Below are 23,601 nucleotides of genomic sequence, written 5' to 3' on the forward strand. Positions count from 1 at the left end.
TAAGCCTGAGGCGAAATCAATTTCCTCTGGGCTCAGCGCGAGCAGATGGAGTTTAAGGTGTTACTTCACAGGGAAACAAAAGGTTTGTGACAAGCAAAGAGGAACCAGTGGAGCCATTAGTGCCCCAGGCTTATTGTTGCCCCTCTTTTCCTGTCAGGAGGAGCAGGCAGGAGCTTTTTCCAAACAAACCAGGGCGACCTAATCTACAGTCCTCGACGGGGCACTTTGAGAAAGAATAGACTGGGCTGGTTACAGTGCTGTAAACAAAAGGTAGACCTCGGGCCTTTTGGGACGCTGCGGTAATGTGTGAGCAGAAAATAGACCCATTGTACTGACAGACAAACTTCCTCTCTGAAACATGGGCAGATGTGACTGCAACAGCTAAACCACTGAGGGCACAGCATATGGCTTAAATACCCAGAATGCACTGCAAAAGTATTTACACCTTAAACATTTTTACATGTTACATTACCTGTGCTTTATTTTGATTTTATGAAGCTAATCACTTTTCTTTGGCTGAATATTTCCATTATTTTGTTTCAGTCATTTCTTACAGCTTTTATTTTCTCATAACTTCAGTATTTCTTTGTGAACAAACAACATTCAAACAGTATTTTACAGCGTTTGGATTTTTCATGTTCATGACAGGCGTTATGTCAGTCTTATGCACACCCCTTCAAATAAAGTGTTACCGAAAAAAATATACACAGCTTTGGAAGAAACCCCATTGAAAACCTCCTGGTTGCTCCACCAAAAATGGATTTCTGAAATCTTTCTGAAATTTTCTTTGCACTGCATCTTTTTCGTTATTTCTCTGCAAATAGGTGTTCATTTTATTCAAACATATACCCATAAAAAGTAATTTAAAGTGCTGTACATACATCTATCTGAAAATTTCCTGGGTTATTTAACAATAAAAGGAAGATTAATGGCAAACAAATGAAGCTCTTACTGGTAGTGGACCCAGGAAGGGCCGAGGGTCTTCTTGAACTGGGTCAGACCCACGATGTCGATGTATATGAGCTCCACCACCTTATCCCCCTGAGTGGGGCAGCTAGACTTGTTCCCCATGACTTTGCGCATGATCCTGAGGAGTAAAAGTTGCAGTGACCAAATAAACATTTGACTAAACCAACAATAAAAAAAACAAATAAAGTCACTAAGCTGAAGAAGGCTGTAAATCTTCGTTTGCAACTCATGCAAACGAAGATTTACAAAGGAAAAAAGCGGCTAGTTTTACAACAGGTTTGAACTTTTATGTTTCACTTCTCCTTTAATAAAACATCTGTAGTTATGGAGAAACTCAAACCCGTCGACTACTGACTCTTTGAGCTCAGCCAGCGATGCTGAGATGCGAACATCATGGCCCAGGAGGTACAGCGTGGTTATGAGGTCGCTCCACTGGACCAGCTCCCCCAGCGGGCCGCCGCTGAAGGCGTTTTCTGCTATCTTGAAGCCCGACTCCTTGGTGAGCAGACCCAAGTGAACCAGGATCTGCCAGGGAAGGAAAGCAGAAGATTAAACACCCGACACTGAGGATCTGGATGTGGATTACAGAGAAGTGACTACGGGAAATCAAGCAGAACAGAGCTCATGTTTAAACTTCGCTGGATAGTAAATTATCCCAGAGGTTAAAGTGATAAATAATAATACTGTTCTGAGATCATTTTCAAGTGCAGTAAAAGTAATGCAAGAATGGATTCTCAAAGATGAATACATTTTAAATTCTAATGAACAAGATGTTTTAAATATCCAAAGTAAATAAACAAAATGACAAAATTAATTATGAAGTCTCTAAAAAAATTGTTTAAAAAAAAAAAAAATAATGGCTAGTTGAGACCAAAACACCAGACTGAAAACTTTGTCATCCAGTTTTTGGTAGAGAGAGAAAAACGATAAATCATGCAAATGGAAATTATTGATTTCATTTTAATTCGATTAATTGAAAAGGCTTTGACACTTTAAGACCAAAGTTTTAAATCTCCGCCTGGATATTTTTTGCTTATTTTAATTGTTTAAATGTCCTGTGAGTAAATATATTTGCTCATTTATCCATAACATCAACTTTCAATATCTAAAATTATTTTAGCAATTTACTGTGTATTAAAAGCGTGTCTCATCAGATTAGTATCACTCGGCAGGAGAGAAATTACCGTAATAACCTGATAGTGGTTGGAAAGCGCAACGTCTCCCCTTTCAGAAACTGTTGAAATTTTTCAGATGGTGCAAAGTGTGGCGGCATTACGGTGCTGCAAATTCGGATGGATCATTGCTGACACTTTCGGTCTGCAAGGGTTAAACAGCAATGCTTTCAAAAACCCTCAACATGTGAACTTTTTCTATACTTTAAAGTTCACAGCACAGGTCAGGTGCTTTGGATCAGCACCACCAATTCCCCCTAAGGCCCAAGGAAAGTGTGGAGCACATAATGCAGAGCTGGATCCATCATCCATGTCGCTCCGCTCTCCCTCAAGCTAAAGTAGGACAGTCTGGAAGTGTGAATAAGTGCTTGGCTTTGTGTTTGCATCCTCTCTGGAGACGTGACACCATTGGACGGTTGCGCAACTCCCGGGAAAATCTCCAGCTCGAGTCTGTTTTGAAGAATCTTCTGATAAATCCTGGGAGCTGCGCCACGCATCGAGCTCACCTTCTTCTTCCGCCGCTTGGTCAGGTTCTGCTTGGCGGCCAGAGAGCGGATGGCGCTGACCCACGGCTCGGCCATCCGTTTGATTCTCATCATCATCCAGCGGAACTCCTCCCGTTGTGACATGGAGTGGTAAAGCCCCGCGAAGCTGGTCCGGATCTCCGCCTGCCCACACACACAGACACAGTTTACACCACTCTAGAAAGCAACTTTAAGACCCAGCTCAGATCAGAGCTGCAATATGATGAACAAAGCATTTTTTTATAAAGAGATTTGCTGTTAATCATAATGTTGCAACATGTCAATCTCTTCCTGTGTTGTAACAATCCTGATGAGCAAACTTGTGCAAAAATGTGGAAATGAAACAGAGGCAACCGCAGCAACGGTGGAAAGCCTCGGCGAACAAGATGAAAAACCACAGAGCCATTACCAGCTGCTAAGGTGGCTGGAACAAGGCTGTTGTGGGGCATTAGCATCCCTCATCACGACAGGAAATCACTTTTGCAGACTGAACCAATTAAAATCCAGCCCTGAATTAAAATCTCTAAAGCCCGCCTCTCCAGCGCCGAGGGCTCAGGGCTGTTGAGGCATCCAGAGAGGGAGATGAAGAGTGCTTAATATTGATTCATTCACAGCAGAGAGGAAGAAGGGGAGTGCACGGGGGGAGTGTTTTTGTTAAGTGCTGATTACTGTGGACCGGACACAAGCCTGCAAGCATGATAAGAGCAGGCTGGTTACTGCTGGGCTGTTTTAAAATATCACAAATATAGCTGCAAATCAATTATATTAAATACAGATTTTTGCTCAGAAGCAGGTGTATGTAGCATGATGTTGAAAAGCAGCTGAAGAGTTTTAAACCACCAGATTCTCACCTGTCCAGTCCGGTCAATTTCCTCATTCAGGATCTTCAGCCTCCAGGGCAGACGAGGGCACCAGTTTTCCACCTAAAGAAGAAGAAAAAGAAGACAGATCCTCAGTTACCTGCATGTTTTGACTAAAACATGCAGGTTTTTTTAATGAGGCCAGCTGCTGTTTTCTGCCTCTGAACGTGGAACGGTGAACTGTAAAGCACAGCTGCGAGAGTTTTCATAACATCAGATGGTCATTAGAAAAACATCACTTTATGTTTCTGCACTTGTTCCCAAGAAAAGCAAGGAGCAGTTTTAAAACATCTGTGGGATGATCGAGAATTTCTGCAGCTTCATTAACAAATACTCCATAATTTTTCCCTTGCAGCTTTACTAACGTTGTAATCAAACATTTCACTGGGATTTTAAGTGATCACACTTGTGTGAAGTGGAAGGGAACGTTACAAGGTTTTTAAAAATCCTTTACAAATTAAAATACTACAAATGTGACCTGCATTTAAATTCACTTTCCTGTGAGTCACAGCTTTGACCGTAATGGATGTCCATCAGCTTTGAATGTCTGGTAGCTGAAATTTCTGTTCATTATTCTTTGCAAAAGTCAGTTTTAATGGTTAGCATCTACAGACAACAATTTGTCACAATAGATTCTAAATTTGATTTATGTCTGGAGCTTAACTAGATAATTGTAGCTGTAGCTCCATGTTTAGTGAGTTTCTCTTCCTGCGTTTAGCTCCATTAGTGATTTATCGTAGCTGCCTCTCCACAAACAAAATCACTAAATTTTGGTCGGAGCTCTTGGACGTCAGATTTGTTCATAAGTAAAACTTTCTGTTAGCTTAGGGTGTTATTTTATAGTCCAAAATTGTTTTAAACTTCTCTACAACTGAATCGCTGCTGATGCCGTTTGCTCACCAATCCTTTGAGATTAAAGATCAATAATTTATTAATTAGGTGACATAAGAAGTCACCACTTCACCAAACAAAGTGCAGAGTTTCAACATGTAAAAACAGGAAATATATTTGCAAGGAAAGACATAACCTTCAGGGTTTCCCCCCATGTATTATAAGCCTGGCGGGCCACCAGCCTTTACTTGTGCCTCCACCAGTCTTAGCATTGTTTTTTTTACTCAAGTGTTTTTAAAATGTTTGCATTTTTTAACACAAGTTGGTGTTCAGATATTAATCTTTCAATAACACGATTATCAAGTGATATTTTCAAATTTCCTGTCAACTTTAAACATTTTTTGAACTGAAAAACACGACTGCTCTAGTGTTCAACCACCGGTCTTAGCACGTTTTCTGGGGGAAACTTTGACCTTTGTATGCCGACAGTCAACATACGAGCTGGAAATGTTGCTTTTGATAGAAAGTAAACGAGAAAGTACCACCCCTCCACAAGCGGGAGTTAATTTGTACGATCAAGAACAGATAGGCGTCACTTTTCAGGAACTGCGATTAAATCAAATCAAGTCATTCCCCAGCTCTCAGTGTCTGCATCCACTTCCTCTCTGATCAGCCAACACCGACGTGCAAATCACTAAGAATACCAGGGGGAAAACCACGCTTCTTTCTTTTTTTACGAAGTAGTGTTTGTTTACCCTCCAACTCCAACCACAACACCTGCACATCATGCTGATTAAGCCCCGACCATCCACTTTTGACATCCATCGCGATAAGTCGCCCTCTCCGGTTCGCCCCTGTGCAAGGTTAACACGGCACTCCTCACATGAATTATGCACGCTAACACACGCGCTTAAAGTGTGTGTGTGTGTTTGTGTTAACAGATGAGGAGAAGCGCTGGAGAGATTGATCGCATCCGTTTTCTGGATGAGAAATATATGCGCGTCGCCGTGGCAACCGCTCACATGACTCCAAGCGCAAGGGAGTGGGTTTGGATTAGCTGAAACAACAGAGACACAGAGAGAGCTCTTCTGTTTGTGTTTTTATCACAAACATTTCTGTTTCCTGTTTCCATCGCTATTTTCATCCGCTGCGCTTTAGGTTTTCTTCTTTGCCGCCTGAAAGGCTTTTAGCTTGTATACAATATTCATAACTCACTATTTCCAGAACCGGAGCCACGACTGAAAACTTACTTTTGTTAAAATCATTCAGCCATCTGCCATTATTCATGGTCAACAAAAAAAAAAGAAAGCTCTCACTTGAAATAGCAGATGTTAGATCAACTGATAAAACTTTGTCGGAAGAGCAGGGGAAAAAAGAGGCAATTTGAGGAATAAAAACCAAACAGAGACGATAACGAAAAGCAGCATCGCTTTTTGGAGCAGAGACGATAAAAGCCAGACGAGCAGCTCTGAAATTAGCATATACTTAGATGAGTTAGAGATCAGTGGTGGCGATGAATTTAAAACATTTCTTCTTCAGCTTTAAAGACTTCAACTAAGCCTCATAATATTTCATTTCACCACCTGGAAAACAGAAAGTCTAAAAGTGTTCCCTGAAGGAACATGAGCCGCTATACTTTAAGGCTCGTCAATAATGAATGACTCCATCTCTTCCCAGTGTGCCGAGGAAATGTGAAGTCAGTCCATGTTTTTTCCCTTGCAGGCTAAAAACTCATCCCTTCAAATAGAAGAGTCAGTGAATCATCTCCTTTGTCATCTTCTCTGCAGGACACTCATTTACTTACATAAAAAATTTATCCTTTATGTCATTCTGATATGATCTAGTTTTTCATGTTCTCTGCAAAAAAAATTACATTTCCATCCTTTTCTTTTTAAGATGTAGCAACAAAAACACAAATATTTGATATCTATTCTAGATTTTAAATCTAATCTAAATTGAAACGTTAAACAGCTGTAAATGACAGACGCACCTCGCTGAGGTAAATAAAGAAGGAGCAGGTGGAGCCGTCCACGCCGTAGTTGGAGTAGCAGGAGTCGGAGCGCCACATCTCCTTCATCCACTGGAAAAAAGACGAGAAGAAATAAAACGTTAGCCTGCTGCAAATTAAAGAAATTCACAAGCTTTTAACAGAGTCTGAAACCAATGTAAAGGGACCAAAATAACCTTTAAGGAGTTTAATGTTTCCATTTGATGCCTGCTGTTTGTTCACAATCTGTGACTGTATGAAATCCGACTGGAAGCATTTCTGTGAGCTCACTACATCATTCACACTGACTTGTAGTGACCCTATTGGAGCAGCGAATAGGAGAAATGACACATCTGATCAGGCCTTGGCACACAGGTTGTCTGGGCGGCGTTTTATTTGAACCACAATCAAATGAGGTCCATAAAACTGCAGGAAAATTGATTCATCAGATGTTTAAGAAGAAAGTTAGGAAGATTTGACTGCAGTGGGACAGCAGTTTAGGGACTTTTCATGCTTTTGTGTAATGTTAGCTGTGTTTGGGTGAGTGTTTTGACACTTGGGTGTGAAAAAAACTGTTTAAATTTAGATATTAAAACCAAATGGTTAAATGTTAAAATATTATGATAGTACCTGGTAAAAACATGTCTTTAGTTAACAAGCACACTTGTGATTCATCTTCAATAAAAATACAAAACAAAATGTTCAATTTTTCCCCAGAAGGAAAACATAAAAATCCATCCAGCAATAAAAAAAGGAGGATATGAATGAAACAGTCTTGTTAGTAACCCAAACGGCTGAACTGCTATGTCATCTGCCTGGAATTAAACAGCGAATGGACTCTATATGGCAGTGATAAAATGTTCTGTTTCCTATTTGCATAGCCTTGCAACAGATAATTTATCATTCTAGTGTGTGAAGTGGGTGGTAACATGCAAACTGTGTGTGTGCAAATATGTATCAAGTTCACAGGCTGGGTCTTTCCAGGTCAGCCTCTTTTTTAAATAAAGAAATAAAAACATTGCACAAAAAAATAATTGGAGTAGAACAAAAAAGCAGGAGCAGATGGAGAGATGAGTGTGTGTTTGTGATTCACCTTGATCTTGCCCTCGCAGTGAGGAAAACCATCCAGAGGCGGCAGCTCGCACTTCTCCTGGGCTCCGTTTAGGAGGTCTGAGGGAACGCAGGGGGAAACGGGAGAAGAAAATCAATAAGGTCGACCGGGTCAGCCATAAAGTTTATTTTTTTTATGGTCTGCAACTTTGACACCATCACACACTGGAGACGACAATTTAGAGGAGAAACTTTAGGATGCTGGAGTTTAGAGGAAAGATGGAGCGGAGACAGAGCATCTCACATTTCAGAGAGATAATAAGACGACTGGGAACAAAAAAAGTACACTGAATAGTACACTAAACATGGTGGTAGCAGCATAATGCTGTGAGAATGTGTTTGTGATAAAGGAAGCCGGAAGACATGACTTATTTTTATCTGGTTAAGAGCTTGTTATGTGTTAGAGATTAAAATGTGATAGGGACAAGTGGTAAATAATCTGTAGTCCATCACAATAACAACCACTCACCACCAACAAACCCAGCAACTTATAAAAACCTTCATCCTTCTCCGACCCATTTCCTCACAACAAAAGGTGATGCTGAAAGCGTCACAATCAGACAAGCCTGCAGGGTTTTCTTTCATGCCTGATCTCCAGGCAAACAATAATTTGTCCTGACCGTCATTCAGAGACGCTGGCTTCATCAGAACTGACGTTTACTGGCAGAAGGTGAAAACTGTGTCAAAATAATACTTGGAGCAGAATTATATGGTTTCAATGTAGGTAACATGTTTAAAAAAATAATTAAAAAAAGAGGTAACGTTATATGAATAAATAAAAAGTAAACAAATTTATTGAGAGTGGGAAAGCGAGGCTATTGTTAGAAGCAGGGCGGGCCTGCTCGGCTGGCTTTTCAGGTGCTTTCCTGGAATTGTGCAAGGTAACAGCTGGTTACTATGACACAAGGAGCAGCATGGCATCAGCTAAAAACAATGTCTTATGATAACCAACATCTGCTTTAAAAGATTACTCAAACACAGTTCGTAAATGTTGAAAATGCGTACATTAAACAACATTTTGCACTGACTGCTGAGAGTTGCTAAGCGCTAAATAAATTCAAAATAGTTAAAGGTTGTTGTTTTTCTTAAACAAGCTTCAATGAAATCACAACATTAAAAGAGGAACTTATTTTAAGGCTGTTTTCACGTCCTTAAAAGTGTGAAGGAACTACATGCAGTTAAAACCACATATTCACATACACAATAAAACAGAACCATTTGTTTCCTTAATGTCTGACATTTAACTTACAGTCAAATAACTTTAAATAAGGATGATGTCACTTTTGCTGCAGGAGGGACTGGTGCATTTCACGAAACAGCATCAAGTGGAAATATTGAGACAATATCATCTTCGAGATAAATGTCTTTTTTTTTAATGAACAATGGTTGACAAAGTGGCTTAAGCAGAACAAAGTGAGTATTTTCGACCTGACTCAGTTACACCAGTTCTGTCAGGGTGAATGGGCCAAAATTAGAGCAAACTACTGTGAGACAGTCGTCCCAAATACAAACAAAATGGTTGTAAACTCTTTAATTAGAAGGTTTAAACGTTCTCCAGGTTCTTCAGAGCAGAAGTCGGAGGGAGCGCGAAGAAGGCTGCACCTTTCTAACCAGTCTGCAAGAACTTTCAACCGTATTTGTGGAGTTGCTTCGAGTAAATAACACTGCTGTGGCTGTGTTCTTTGAAAGAGAAGCCTAATTAAACAGGAGCTTTCAGCTGTTTGGTAAAGGGGATGTCCCGAGACAAAACCCATGGAGTGAGCCACTGTTATTCCATCCTTCAGTCAGCCGGCCACATCAGCACACCAGTCAGCCAACCAAATGAACAACCAGGAAAGGCAGGCTGTCATCAAGCGGTTCGCGCCAACGCCACCAGGCAAATCTTTTCCTCGATTTAATCAAGCATAAGCTGCTGCCAAGGAGGAAGCTAAATATAACCGCCTTCATAATCAAAAACAGGAAAGATGGGGCCGTTTTACCTCTTGGATACGCCAAACTAAGACGACTGTTTTGCTACAAGTCCAAAGTATCGCACAGCAGGGCGTCTGGGCCCATTAGTTTGAATGCTTTGAATGGGCAGGAATCGTCAGATGCAAACATAACCAAACGAGGACGTCACACATACGCTTCCTCAGGTGAGGTTAACAAGAAAATATACAAGACCACAAGTTAAATTGCCAACAGAAGAACAAACAAAACTAAGCAAATAGAAGCCGGCAGCACACAGCTGAAATTGGTGTTTAAATGGTTTCTTAGAGCCTGAAACCACAAATGAAATCTTGCCAGTACATGCCAGTTTATATGTAGCTGCAGCATATAAAATCAAACTAAGGGCAGAAAGCGTATGAAACTTAAAATAATGAGGCAAGCAGTCTATAAAACATGCAAATAATCAGGAGCTGAGAAAAATGAGATCATTTCAACTTGAATGGTGTATCCAGAGGCATCTGACTGCGCTGAAGTCACTGTTACCCAACACTTAGCGCTCGCTGTTGTTCATCTGATAGCACTTTAATAGCCTCATCTGTGAAGATATGCAACACTCCACATGTTTCCTTTTCCCCTCTTCTCCTTCCCTGCATGTGTTGGTCCGATTTCATGAAGTCATTTGACAACTACAGGAGTGGACGGTGGAAATCTGGCTTATGCTATTCTTTCACTCCCACTCAGTTTTTAACCTCAGTCCCCAAACAAAAATGAAGCTTCAATAGTTTTTATACTTTCCACCATTTTGTAATGTTCCAACCAGAATCTTTTGCGACTAAACAATAGAATACTGGTTTACGTCTTTAGATATAAACGTATCTGTGGCGAAGTCAAATTCCAGACCTAAATTTAACTAGGAATCTGAGGTAGAGACAGACTGAAAAAGATTCACAGCTTTATTTAGAGTGCAATTGTACAGAAGAAGAAAAAATTCAGGTGAAAAGTGCAGTTTCCCCCTCAAGCGAAACAACCTTCACTTTTGAAGCACTTTCCTGGAAGATATTAATGTGCGCAAATTTAGCCATCATCGTGGCAGCTCAGTTAGACAGGAGGAAAGCAGAGCTAGCTGCAGAGCGCTGACAGCTAAACAAGTGGAGAGATCAGGAGATATAATCAGGAAGTCCTGCTTGGATCGTTGTAGATTAGAGGGTAGAATCCTGGATAACTTATAATGACACTAAATATAACAGAGTGGCTCACAAGTTTTGTTGAAATGGAAGTGAATATCTAGAAAATCCTTAAACAAATGCGTAACCCGACTCGATGCCAGTTCCAGTTTAAATACAACTGAAAGAGGAGCTGAAATGACAAGCAGAACCTGTTGTAGTTCATAAACCTCTTGAAGGTACATGATGTTCCCTGACAATTGCGGATGGGGTTTTAAAAGGTCACAGTGTGTTCCAGCTATCGTGTTTTCGGACTTTTGAGCCTCCCTGGAAAAACTGACTGTGGTGTTTGGAATTAACTGATTTTACGGCTTTCTGATTCAGTCCGAGAACTGGTAGGTAAGGTTTGTAGCCCTGATTCATTGTTGAGGGGGTCATGGGTGTTTGGTTGTCCGGTCCACGTGTGTTTTGTTGATCCAGAGAATGCTTATGACTCGCATCGAGAGGTACACCTGTAGCCTCAGCACCAAGCGAAGCTCCCTCCAAGTACATGTTGGACTCCACTTGTGCTGCCCCTCATCACTGATACCGTTTATGACCACTTCTCAAGATGTAGTTTGGAGGGAGTCTGGTTAGGAAATGTCAGGGCTTCATCTTTCCTTTCAGCAGATGATGTTCTGTTGCCATTTTTCAAGCAGTGACCTTAAACTGGAGTTGGCTTTTAAGCCTGAGGTCATGGTTCTCAACCCGGAAAAAAGTGGGTTGAGAACCACTTACTGCTTAATCTCTACTTCAAGTGCGGGAGTTCAGGTTTCTAAGTGTCTTGTTTAGTGATGCTTGGATGGAATTGGAGATAAACTGATAGATTGAACGGTTGTGGTGGTGAGTTACTAGTCAGTCTACATTCCAAATCTTTATCCATGGACAATATGGAGGAAACTTAGACGAGAACTGCTGCTTCTTCACATTCAAGTAAGTTTGCTAAGGCGGTCTGATTGGGACGCTTCAAGGACCTCCATTGGGAAGACCCAGACCAAACCGAAGAGAGTCAATGGTCTCTTGGATAGTCACCTTTGTGACTCCATCTTTGATGCTATAGTGTACAGACCCAGATCAATGTTCATCAGAAAGATAACTATTTTGACCCAATTAAGTCATTTTACAAATGCAACTGGTGTTAGAGGTTCAAATATGATAAAAGTCCCTTTTTCCAGTCACTTGTGTTTTCAGTGATAATGCAACTGGACAAGAATACTTCATGAAAAGGAGAAGTTGCATGCTATCATATAGCAGATGGAGAGGAGGTAGAATAAAAGCTTTTTTCAGGTCAGTCTACAATCTAAAGACACATAGCGGGGTAACATAAACCAGAGGGACTTCCCGGATTGTCGAGCACGTGTTTGGAGCTGGTCAACACATGTCTCCCTCTACCTCCGGTCCACAGCAAAGTCCTTGAGGCAGAAAACCAAATCCAAGTCCCCCCCCTCTGCTATGTAACCCTGATCTCATTCCCCTCTGTTGCGGTGAGCACAAAGTTTGGCTGCCACCAATCCGCCTTTTGTGCTCGGGCAATCTGATCGGCTTGAACAAAATTATCCGGGAAAGAGATCCAGATTTCACACCGAGAGCAATTCAAGGACAAGAGATTAATCCAGGAAACCTTTTAGAGACCTCAGATTTGACTAATGTTCCACTGTCTGAGGAGGTTCGGCCGATGAGACAGTCTGGACACTGGAATTTTGTGAAAACTGAGATGTGAATCCTACTAACAAGTTTTTTGGCCATTACACAAAAAAATCTGATCACATATTCCGGCATTGAACCAGAGATTAAATAAAGCCAAAGAAGCACGAAAGGAAACGTAGACTGGAAGAGAAACTAGATAGCACGTGTCGCATCCAATGGAGTCAGGTCCAGATGTTCCTCCCATTCCAACCATGCTTTCTTAATCAAAATGTAGGAGGAGTTCTCCAGATGTACAGTCTGCTAGAGAAAGTAGTTGGGTGTACTTGTTGCTTGCTCTTATACGAGGGGAAACTCTTTCAACGACTCCACATCAAAGAGATTGAAACAAAGGATGTTTAAATCTGCATCACTGTCCTTTTGAGGATTCACAAGTTTCTGCTGAGCAGCAGTCACATGGCGAAAAAATGAAACGAAAAGGAATCCTACTCAGTTTAGGTCCCACCAGTCCAACCAGCAGACCCAGAGCTTCAGAATTACAACCCAGTCTGCTGCCGATTAGAGATCGCTACATTTAAAATACCGTTTTTCCCATTTGCACCAGCTGCTATTTAAACAAGCACCATTTAAATTTAGCTTTCAACTTTATGTCAGCTACAAAGTTTATTAGGAATAATGAACAAGTTGTCCCGCGTGTTTGTTTATGACTGCAGTGTTGATATGTGGTCACTAGTCTTGTCTGCCAGTCCTATTAATACACATCCTGTGTGCATTTGTAGACTATAGGTGTTAGCTACAGCAGTGGCTTCAAACTAAACCTAAGGTTTAAAAACAGGGCTGTGACATGTTGTTCTTTTTAAAACTGCACACTTCTACAGACTCGAGTTTATAGATCTATTTATGCAGTTCCTATAAAGTTCTCGACAGCTTGGGGATAAATTTTGAAAGTTTTTTTTATTATTATTGTTGCATCTGGACTGGATTCATTTAAAAAATGTGAAATGTAGCCAGTCAACACTTTGCTTGGCCTCTAAATCATGTTTAAGAACAACAGATCCAGCTTTAAACCCTGAATTAAAGCTATTTAAAATCCTGAATAGTTTTATATTTATCTTTGGGGGCTCATTAATTAGTTAATAAGAAATTAAACTTAATATGTGATACAGCAAATCAAATGAAAAATATGCCATTTATGTGTAGAGATATCCTTTTTATCCTTAAGAAATCAAAATGTGTGAGAAAACTCTCATACAATGTCAATAAAATCCATCTTGTAAAGTGACAAATGATTCATACACAGCAGGATGTACTATAAGGAATACTTTTAGTCAAAAGGATAAAATTAACATTGTTCTCAGCCAAAGTGCTGCCATTTTGTCCTTGGATTTCATTTTTGCTGCGAATGGTAAAAAGTCAGCAGATAGCACTGCTGAGAGACAAAGTGGTACAAACACATTAAGCTGTGAAGCATCTCTTTCTGCAGAAATAGCCAAAGGTGACATCTCCACCAATGTAGCAGAGATGAAAAGGACATTAATAAAGTTAAACACACTCAAGGGAGAGAGAGAAATATATCGCAAGGGGGGCTTAAATGGGAAAAAGGAGCATCGAGGTCCGGCTAGCTGCAAATCACAACCTGGGTATAAATTACATCTGTCTGTTTGCCGTGGAGTGTGTGAGCGTGGGATGAGATTAAAAATGCCGCTGGCAGGACCACACATGAAGCACCAGTGGGTAGGTTGATTATCCACATCAGTGAGACACAGGGAGACAAGGCGTCTCACACACCGCCACTGGGTCCAGTTCCATTTGCCTCCTGCTGGGCAAAGCTGGATGGACAATCTGATCCTATCAGAGACTCCTGCGCAAGCCAGAAAAGGCAGCAACCTCCCCGGTTTCCTCAAGGAAATCTAATCTATATGGTCCAGTCCATAAATGTAAGCTGCATTTATAAAAGAGACAAGCAGTTTGTGAAATTGGATTTGGTGGCTGATTTCAGCAATCACACGGCATCGCTGAATTGTTTGGACACTCAGACTGACATCATGCGATGTCTTAAAGACACAGGCTCCGCCCACATTCGAAAAGAAAAAAAAAAAAAACAACTTCTCTAAATAATTACTCAGATGTATCACAAGAAATACAGAAAATTAGGTAAATAACCACAAAATTGAAAATAGAAACATACTGATGACATCACAACTAGGGATGCACTGATCTAATTCAGATACCGATAATGGAGGATTAGTATCGGTTGATGCCAATTCGACACAGAAAAACAGTGCTGAAATAACTTCAATGTTTTTTTTAAAATAAAAATACTGTATTACAAATTGATTTGATAACACTTAAACACGATTACCTTCACAAGCTTGGTCAAACTTGTGAAAACAACTTTAATTTTTCTGTCAGTGCAACTAGTTTAACAGCCAATGTGAAATAAATAAACTGATAAGTTGATTAACTTGGTCAAACATACAAAAATAAACCGCAAACTTTGTTTCAAATGGTTCAGAAAGTGAAATTAGGAATGTTAAATATAACGTAAAATACATAATAAAGTATGACGACACTCGGATCACAAAGCATAGAATTAGACCCAATAGATCTGCTCTTATGGATCAATGTTTTCAACATCAGGACCAATACAGGTTTTACTATTGAACTGGTGCATTTCTAATCACAATGCAACACACAAATGTTTGAGAATATTTGGTTTAGATGTTTTGGCAACATGTTTAATGGAACTGGAAGTTATGAATTGTGTAACGCATGTGAGAACCGAGGCAGCGACAGCATGTGAATCTATGAGAAACTGCATCAGTCCAAGCTGGAAGGCAAGTTCCTCGTTAGAGGTTGCTTTTGTTTGTTTGTGCACATTTGCATGTTGGTGTAGACTTCCCATTTCAGCTAAATTCAGCAAGTCAAAGAGATTTAGCTTCCCTTTATGCTATTTAACATCTTCAGAGAAAAGGCTCGCATTCTGTTTCATTTACATTTTATTTATTTTCTGTAACCTGTGTTTCTTTTTTAGTAATCTACTTTTTATCCACCTACTTATGGAAACAATTGCTGGGGTTTGTGTGTGTTTTGTTTTATTTTTGGTTCTTGTTTTGTCATATATTGGCCTGTGTTTGTTCTCCAAATTACTGCCTCAAGTATGACATGAATGTCTATATATGATGTTCACTGTGGTGCTAAAAATTTGAAATAACTCATTTAAATTTCTTGCAATTTATGCTAAAACATACATATACCTATATCTGTGTGTGTGTGTGTGTGTATATATATATATATATATATATATATATATATATATACACACACACACACACACTATATGGGATACACATGGGCACACAAGTAAATATACTTCATATGTCAATTTGTCATCCGCTGATCCATGCAGTATTGTTCTGAAATGTGAAATGTGAGATTTGTAAAATGGATGAGATTTTTATGAAATTTAGAGAGAAGCATTGGGGGAAAAACTGGACAGTGACTGAAATGATCCAATTTTATAAACTAGCTGGAATCTCAAAAACCTAATATTCTTCCAATTAATTAAATAATCATCAACTACACTCACCTAAACAAACAAAAAAAAAAAGAAAAAAAGAAAGACTTATTTTCCCAACATTTCAGGTCTTTCCTCCTGTAAAAACATGGACTTATCAGACTGAAAAGCCCCAGCTTTAGTCTGTGACAAGCCAGAGTCCAGAGCCGGGAAGCTTTAGAGCATCCTGGGTGGAAACAGTTCAGTCCCAGGGCTGCTGTTCAGCTCCATCTTGATAGCAGCCGCCATGAAAGACAGGCATGTTCCCTTCACTGTCCAGATTCCTATCTGTGTAATTGCGTTCCAGTCGGGGAGGAGCGCCAGTGGAGCTGACAACAGCTCTGCCTGCCACCCACTCCAACACAGGAGACGTGCTTCAAAGGACACTCCGGAGTGCAAGGGACTGGAGTTCACTGCCAGGAGAGCCTAAGGCCTCACTTTGTCCTGCAACTGCGAATTAGAAAGTTCTCTGCCAGGCTACTGCTGCAAATCCTTATAGACACCTGGTTTGGGTAACAGAAGAGGAGCTCAAATAAAAGATAAATTAATGTTTTTTTGCAACCTTTTATCTACGAAGGTTGACAAAAATCTTTGCATTCTGCTACATTTCAAACACAAACTTTAATGTGTTTTACTGGAATTTTAATAGAGATCAAAACAATGTGATGCATAACTGAGAAGTGGAAGAAAAATATGTGTTAAAAGAAACTTGGCAAACAAAAAAATCTGCAAAAATCACAAAATCCAAAGCATAACGCAACCATGGAGATGCTGTCTTCCATAATAGATAATTATGGTGTTTATCACTATATGGGGAAAAAATGGTATGATGACAATGATGTTCTAATATATGGTTGGAAAACCTCAATTTTTGTTGCTAACTAATAGATGTCTGAAATTATGATTAACAGCCTTAATCATAATTAATGCTGCCACTATAAAGCTTTATTTGCCAGCTTTATGGTGGCAAATAAAGCTGAAAAACCTGTTCTGATTAGCAACATATCCCAAACCTTTCTTATCTGTAAAGTAATTATTGACTTAAATCATAAAAAGGAACAGTCACATGAGATATTTCCCTGCTTCTACAAACCAAAACAACGAAAACATCTGCAGGCAGACCTTGAGGATTCAATGCAAGTTTGAGCAAATCTCAGCATGCAGGAGCAGGAGCTTATCTGGATCAAGTCCAAATGCATCAAACTGTGTGATGCTTGCAACGTTTAGCGCAACACGAGGAAAAACAAGAAGCCCGGTACGTACCGGCTACGTTCACTTTTTCTGAGTTGGAGGCGCTGGGGGTGGCCGTGCCGGTACCATTGGTCAGATTGGCTCCGGTGCCGTTGTAAATGCTGTCCACCTTTGACTCCAGCTTGCCCAGTCTCAGCATGATGTTATCCAGCAGCACTGCGAGGGTCTTCTTCAAGTCTGCAGGCAAGAGCAGGCAACTTCAATTCCCTCCCCAGTCAGAGATATCAACTTTAAGAACAAGTTGGATCAGGTGTACTGCTGGGTCTCTCTTTCAGAGAACATTTAGAGCATCAACATCGACCCCTTAGTATCTTAAGATCTCTGAACGTAGCAAGAAATGTCGAATTGTGGACAAGATAAAGCTTTTTTATCATCACCAGGCTTAGTTTTTTTTGTTTTGTTTTTTTTCTGTTTTCTTCTGCATTAATATTGCAGAGAAAACATCAAATAGGGATATTTCTGAACAGTAATGAGATGGAAAGGACATTTTCAGAATGGCACTGGCGTAATTCTCTGGCCTCCTCGATACTTTAACCTGCAGCGATTGCGATGACATTTAGAGGAAAATGTTAAGTCTAACAGAGAGTTGCTTTAACTGGCAAGCAGCCATAAATACTGCTTTCTATCATTATTAGCAATAGATAATAAACCATGTTAGTAACAGTTTTTAAAAACAGAGATACTGTTGTTAAGTGTCTAAAAAGAATATGCTATCTTTTTTTTTTTTTTAAGTTTCAGCCAATTGTTTTGCAAAATGACATTTCTTCATATAGATAAAGCTGCCTTGGTCCCTGAAAGAGCTTTTGGGATTCACAGAATTAAATTGAAATGGATTTTATGGGTCCTTCATGGGTAACAAAGAGGATCCCCAGCCGGCCTCTTGAAGTCATTACAAATCAGATCAAGACAAATGCAGGAAGCGCAGTGCATCCTGCTGCCTGGCTTCCTAATCAAGGATTTGAAATGGATTTTTATACGATATTGGACAGTGGACGACACACAGCTGTAGCGATGAGAAACTGGGAAGAAAAAACAAAAAACAAACAAACAGGACGAAGAAGTATTCCCTGAAAATGGAAAGAGAATCATAATAATCCCTGGATAATGTCTGAAATTCTTCACTCAATTTTAGTCTGAAAACTCTTTAAAGCTGCTGAAAAACACCACCAATAAGACAGAAGTTAAAAAACACAAATATCGAGTTACAGTCCTGGAAAATAAATCCCAGTGAAATCCATAAGCCTGGTGCAGCTCCCGTTTCGCTCGATACCTCTGCATCTCCTTCAGGTTGTGGGAGAGCTGATTTAATCTCCAGGAGCTTCACTGTATGCTGTTGTTTCTCTGGGAATTAGACTGCAATCAATTCCAATCTCAGGTTTCTAATGAAGACTCCCATCGAGTCACACAGGTCTATTAATGGCATGAATAAGTTATTGATGTGTTTTCTAGACCTTTTCTAAAACAGTATTACACTCCAGTGCAGCTGGGTCAGCGCTACATCTTCTTTTTGATCAGAAGGTGGATAAATCCACTAACTGAATCTTTTACTAAAACATAAAATTAATTATCAGTTATTCTGAAATGTAGATTTGACTCGAGACATACAGCTAGCTCTTTTTTACCATTGCAGTGCTAGGTTAAAGTTAGTGTGAATACTCTCCATTTTGATACGACTTGTTGGTTATTAGGCTTGTAGCATTTTGTGCACTCTGTTTACACATCATAAAATTTAATGTACAACAACCAAAAACAATAAATAAAAGCTCTCAATCTCATTGTGAGAGTTGAAAAGGAGTTTGGTTTAGTCATGCAATCAGAAACTGAATTTTATTAGAAATTTATTGACAAGTAATTGACTGGAATTCGCAAATGAAATCCAGAAAAGTGATTTATTTTTCTTGCCACTGATTGGCTCCAAGAGAAACTGTTGATATTAGCTTCTGCAGTACTGCAGCTATATTTGGTTACAAGCATTTTCAGAAGGAGTTTTAGATTACAGGTATTAGCGTGCAGCTTTGGGTCACTGTAATCTGGAAAGGTTTGGCAAAAACCCCTATAATGGGGGCAGAATAACTATGCAAGTGCCCAGGAAACAAACTTTTCCTACATTTTGTCTACACTAAAGGTGCATGTTTCCAAATTCAAATATGAATACTTTAGCCTGATGCAACATGTCAGTCAGAACATGTGAAACAGTAAGCCGAGGACTCACCGTAAGCCGTCATGGTTCCAACATACGGGCCGTCCATAACACTTTGGTTCTCCTCCGCCAGCGCTTTAATGTAGCGCTTGCTCAGATCCAGGATCTGCTGGCGCAGCACGGCGCTGTTCTCATGGCTGGTCCGTTGCTGGATGGTGAAATGCAGCAGCATCATGCCCCAGATGAAGCCGAAGCTCACCAAGAAGAAGCCGAGCTTCTGCGAGGACAGCTTCCACATGAAGGGCGAAGCCATGCTGGACAGTCTGCTGCGAGTCTTACGCGACCGGAGAAAGATTCAGGAAGTCGGGGGGGAGGAGGAGGATCAGGACGCCAGCGGCGGCATGGCTGTGTCGGTTAGCGTAGCTGCTTGCTGGGGCCGTGTCCGGGGGTTTGCAAACCACTACAACCTTCGCTGGCCCATCACCGCCTCCCAGTAACATCTCAGAGGGTTTGCTGCATCCTCCTGTAGAAAAATCAGAGGACAGTTCTGCTCGTTAGTTTGCTAAACATCAATGATGAGAGAATCCACCTCTTCTAACCCAATACAACCAACTATAGATGATTGCAATAAGACCGATTCTTTATTCATTGGCTGCTAAAAACGTGACAATAAAAAAGTTGCAAGAGAATGAGGAACAAGTACTCATATCCGTCTGATCAGACGCTACATATATTAAGCAGCAGTTAGAAAAAATACAATAAATTCTCAGAAACTCGTCTTTGCTTCGACAGTGAAAGAGAACTTCCTCATTTAATCCAGACAGTGTGATCTTAGTGATTGATGCAGCCGTGCAGAAACAAGACATGGAGGTAATTTATAGTCAGCTCAAAAAAAACAAACACTTTGATCATCTAAATTCATCTTTCTCAGTGACAACAGCACAAACTGAATGCAAATATGAAGAGAAATAAGTTCCATTGGATTTCCTGCTAAATAAATTAACACAGCACAGACAGTGTGTGTGTGTGTGTGTGTGTGTGTGTGTGTGTGTGTGTGTATTAGCCGATAGCACTGTTCAAGCTATTAAATAGTTCAACAAGTCATAACTGACACCCCTCGGCAGTCGATGCAAAGCCAAATAACCGCCTTTGGCTACAGGCATCTAACAATAACTAAATAGCAAACTGTTCAACCATGCAACCAAGACAAAAAAAAAAAGAAAGAGAAATCTTAGATGTTCTCTCATCTGCATTCAGCCGATGTCGCTGAAAAGGCAGCTAAGTGTGTGGAGGGGATTACTGCAGCCGTGCTTTTCAGCTGCATCTTTCTTATGCTCTATAAATTTGCCTCTAACTGGGACAGAGCAATAATCGCCCTAACGGACACACTATTCTCTTGCCCGTCCATACCATCATCATCATCATCATCATCATCAGCATCATCATCTCTGGGTTAGGATGGGAGGTTTCAGCAGCTATCGGCTCGTCTTTAGATTCATAAATAGGCCAAGGAAAGCTGGAAGCAGATTCCACTGAATTTACTGCAAACATTTCATAAGAAACATCGGTATTTGCTTTACACTGTCTGCATGACAAAGACAAAGGGAAAATCTCTGCAGTACAATGCAACGTCATGTGACGCTTATTCTCTTTTGCCAACGCTACAGGCAGACTCTCAGAGACCTGACCCTCTTGTCTTCCTGGACTGCCTAAATCCATCCTCCCTGCTCAACAGAGAACCTCCCACTTTCATCAAGAAGCCTTTCAAACCCAGGCTGTGCTCTGTGATCTCTAGAGAAAAGGAGGACATGCGTAATTCCCATCTCGGCTGCCCTTCGTCGTTTTCTGATTGAGGGTCTAAATTTAACTGGCGACCAGCGACGACAAAAGCCAAGTGAAGCGACGATGACGGCCAGCAGAGGTTGAAAAGGATATGATCCTTTGCAACAATGACACGCTGGTAGAAGGGACTGAACGGCAGGCTCAAGAGCAGAGACAAAAAGCAATTGACGATTGAAGCCTGGGGGATTCGGTGTGCTCTCCGGCCCGCTCTAAAGGGATTTCCTTCTGCTGGGGACAAAAGCAATGAAATTTAAACTTAACTGTTGGGTTTACAGTATAGATAACACAGCAGCAGCAGCAGCAGCGCTAAAACAGGATGAAAGATGAACATCCCGAAAGCGCTGAGATTTGATATCGGGCACAGATTGTGTCAAGAGTACAGAAGCAGCAGGAACAATGCAGATTAATTTCCAACAGGGCTCCTGCATGCTTGCTGATGAACAGTAGCGGTCTAACCTGCAGCCATCGTGACTCCCAGGCTGCTTTCCCCAGATGTGAGGGCTTAATGAAAATGTCACTGGGATTACGAGTGAACAATATCCCCAAATCACTCTGTAATAATCTTAGGCTTTAATATCGCTCCACAGGAGTCCCGACTATGTAACCTTCACCCTCTGTTGTTTTTGTTGCTTACTTACCTGTTAAGTCCACCCAGATAAAGTCTCCATTCGTTTATTTCACAGCTGAAAATAACTTCCTTTTAAGTGGAGTTCAGGGGATATTCTATACAGCAGGAGTGCATTATGAAAGAGTACTGCAACAAACTGTAAAAAAAAAAAAAAAAAACTTTCTCCGAGTGCATGAACACAACCGCTAGAAATGTGCCTCAGACATATTGTTCTTTATTTATTATTGATCAGCATTGGAAAAAGCATCCATTTACCCTGAAATATAAATAGATTCTAGGAATGTAATGCCCAGGTGGCTGCAGAGCTCAGAGGTGGTGACAACCAGCCGATTTTAGACATGTAATTATTTTTTAAGTTTCATATCTCACGACCAAATGCAAGTGAAGATTGCAGCGATAACCAAGGGACATCCCTTATTCTGGGAAACCTCCTACCTCACCCACATCGCCACCTTGCTAGTTTGGGTTGTTGTTGACCCAATAGAGATGCGGCGCTGCTGCCATGGAGACCGGTGTGAGTCTGCATCTTAATGAACTTCTTCACATAAGCACCGCTCCTTAATTATTCATCCGGTCCTCCAGAGAAACGGGCCGTGCTGCAGCTTCGCCACATTTCTGGTGTCGTAACTGGATATCAGAGCTACCTCCACCTTATCCAGTCGCAGCCGTGCAGATGTTAAACAAGAGGTATTAAATGTACAAGGAATCATTTTCCTTTAGGCAATCCAAATAGAGCAAAGGACAAAGTCTGGAGCATAAAACGAACAGAATATCTGACGACTTGTCTTTACACGAGCTTTTCATTTTAAAAAATGTATTATCTTATTGTCTAGCCAACTTCCACTTCCAGTGACGCTGTATTCACTGTAAGAAAAAAAGTGGTAACTTGAAGCTCATCCATGTTTTATGTTTTGATAGGGAAAAAGAAAATATTTGCATTTTTATTTTTTATTTATGAATAAACTAAAATTAGCAAATCACACTAAGGGGCAACATAGCTTCTCTATTTACCCTCTAACAACGTTTTTACCAGCGTTTCATTGAGAAGCAACTCCTATAATGATGTCGGCAGATGCAGTTTTCACCAGGTGTTTGCCAATTGCTGCTGGCTAGTCTGAAGGAGCTGCTCTGAGAGGCAGAAGCTTGGAAACTGCAGCTGAGGAGGAGCTGCATCTCAAAGGTGGGGCTAGGTCCAACCAGGCATTTTGCACAGCTGAATGGTTGCCATGGCGATTCAAGGATTTCTCAAACGTGTGAAAGAATCAAGGCAACTCTCCAGGTATATTTTCAATGAGTGCATAACATTATATCATGATGCAAAGCTCAAAAAAGTGGATTTTACATAATACTGTCCCTTTAAAAGCACAAAACACCATCCTTGCCTTTTTTAGCTAATCAACTTTAGCGCTGTTCTAAATATTCAGATGTATTCAAGCAGGTTTTTAATGAATTGTGACAGTAACGGTTAATAAATCTGACTCTCATCATAAACAACATCTAGAACAAGTTGCGCAGCTTTTTCCTGGAGCGGGGTGGAGGGTGAAACCACATCCACTGTCACCCTGAGGCAGATTCCCTGAATGACTCCTCACAATAGGAATTGCCTCAGCAGTTTTGAAGCGGGGCGATAAAAACAATCTCACCAGTCTTCAGGAAAACAGACGGGTAGTATGACTGAGGAGTGGAAAACTGGTTTCATTTCTTTATTCTATTTCCCAAAAATTCATAAGAAATATGAGTTTGTACAAAGATGGCAAAATGGTGTTTACATAATCAACTTGGACCTTTTAATGGTTTATTTGAACTAGAGGTGTGCCGATCGATCGGTCACCGATCATAATCGGGTCGATTTCATTGGCTCTTGTTGCCGATACTGATCACCTGCTTCTCATTTGCCTGCCTGTGCAGCTGGTCTCCTTTTTCCTTCACACTGCGCAAACGCGCAGCAACTAATCC

The 23,601-nt window shown here is 40.6% G+C and overlaps 1 protein-coding gene across 1 annotated transcript in view; it reads right to left on the reverse strand.

Annotated features, from left to right (window-relative positions):
- Positions 1-23,601, reverse strand: part of mgat5 (alpha-1,6-mannosylglycoprotein 6-beta-N-acetylglucosaminyltransferase) — a 46,005-nt gene that overhangs the window by 16,037 nt on the left and 6,367 nt on the right. The window contains exons 2-9 of the mRNA XM_007557059.2: positions 19,248-19,698; positions 17,048-17,212; positions 7,437-7,513; positions 6,347-6,436; positions 3,517-3,588; positions 2,648-2,809; positions 1,325-1,494; positions 953-1,087 (exon numbers count right to left, since the gene is read on the reverse strand). Of these exons, the coding sequence (XP_007557121.1) occupies positions 953-1,087; positions 1,325-1,494; positions 2,648-2,809; positions 3,517-3,588; positions 6,347-6,436; positions 7,437-7,513; positions 17,048-17,212; positions 19,248-19,488 (1,112 nt within the window). The 5' untranslated portion in view covers positions 19,489-19,698. The remainder of the gene's footprint in view (positions 1-952; positions 1,088-1,324; positions 1,495-2,647; positions 2,810-3,516; positions 3,589-6,346; positions 6,437-7,436; positions 7,514-17,047; positions 17,213-19,247; positions 19,699-23,601) is intronic.

This window comes from Poecilia formosa, unplaced genomic scaffold (genome assembly GCF_000485575.1).
Source record: "Poecilia formosa unplaced genomic scaffold, Poecilia_formosa-5.1.2 Scaffold83, whole genome shotgun sequence".
In the NCBI taxonomy this organism is placed as follows: Eukaryota; Metazoa; Chordata; class Actinopteri; order Cyprinodontiformes; family Poeciliidae; genus Poecilia; species Poecilia formosa.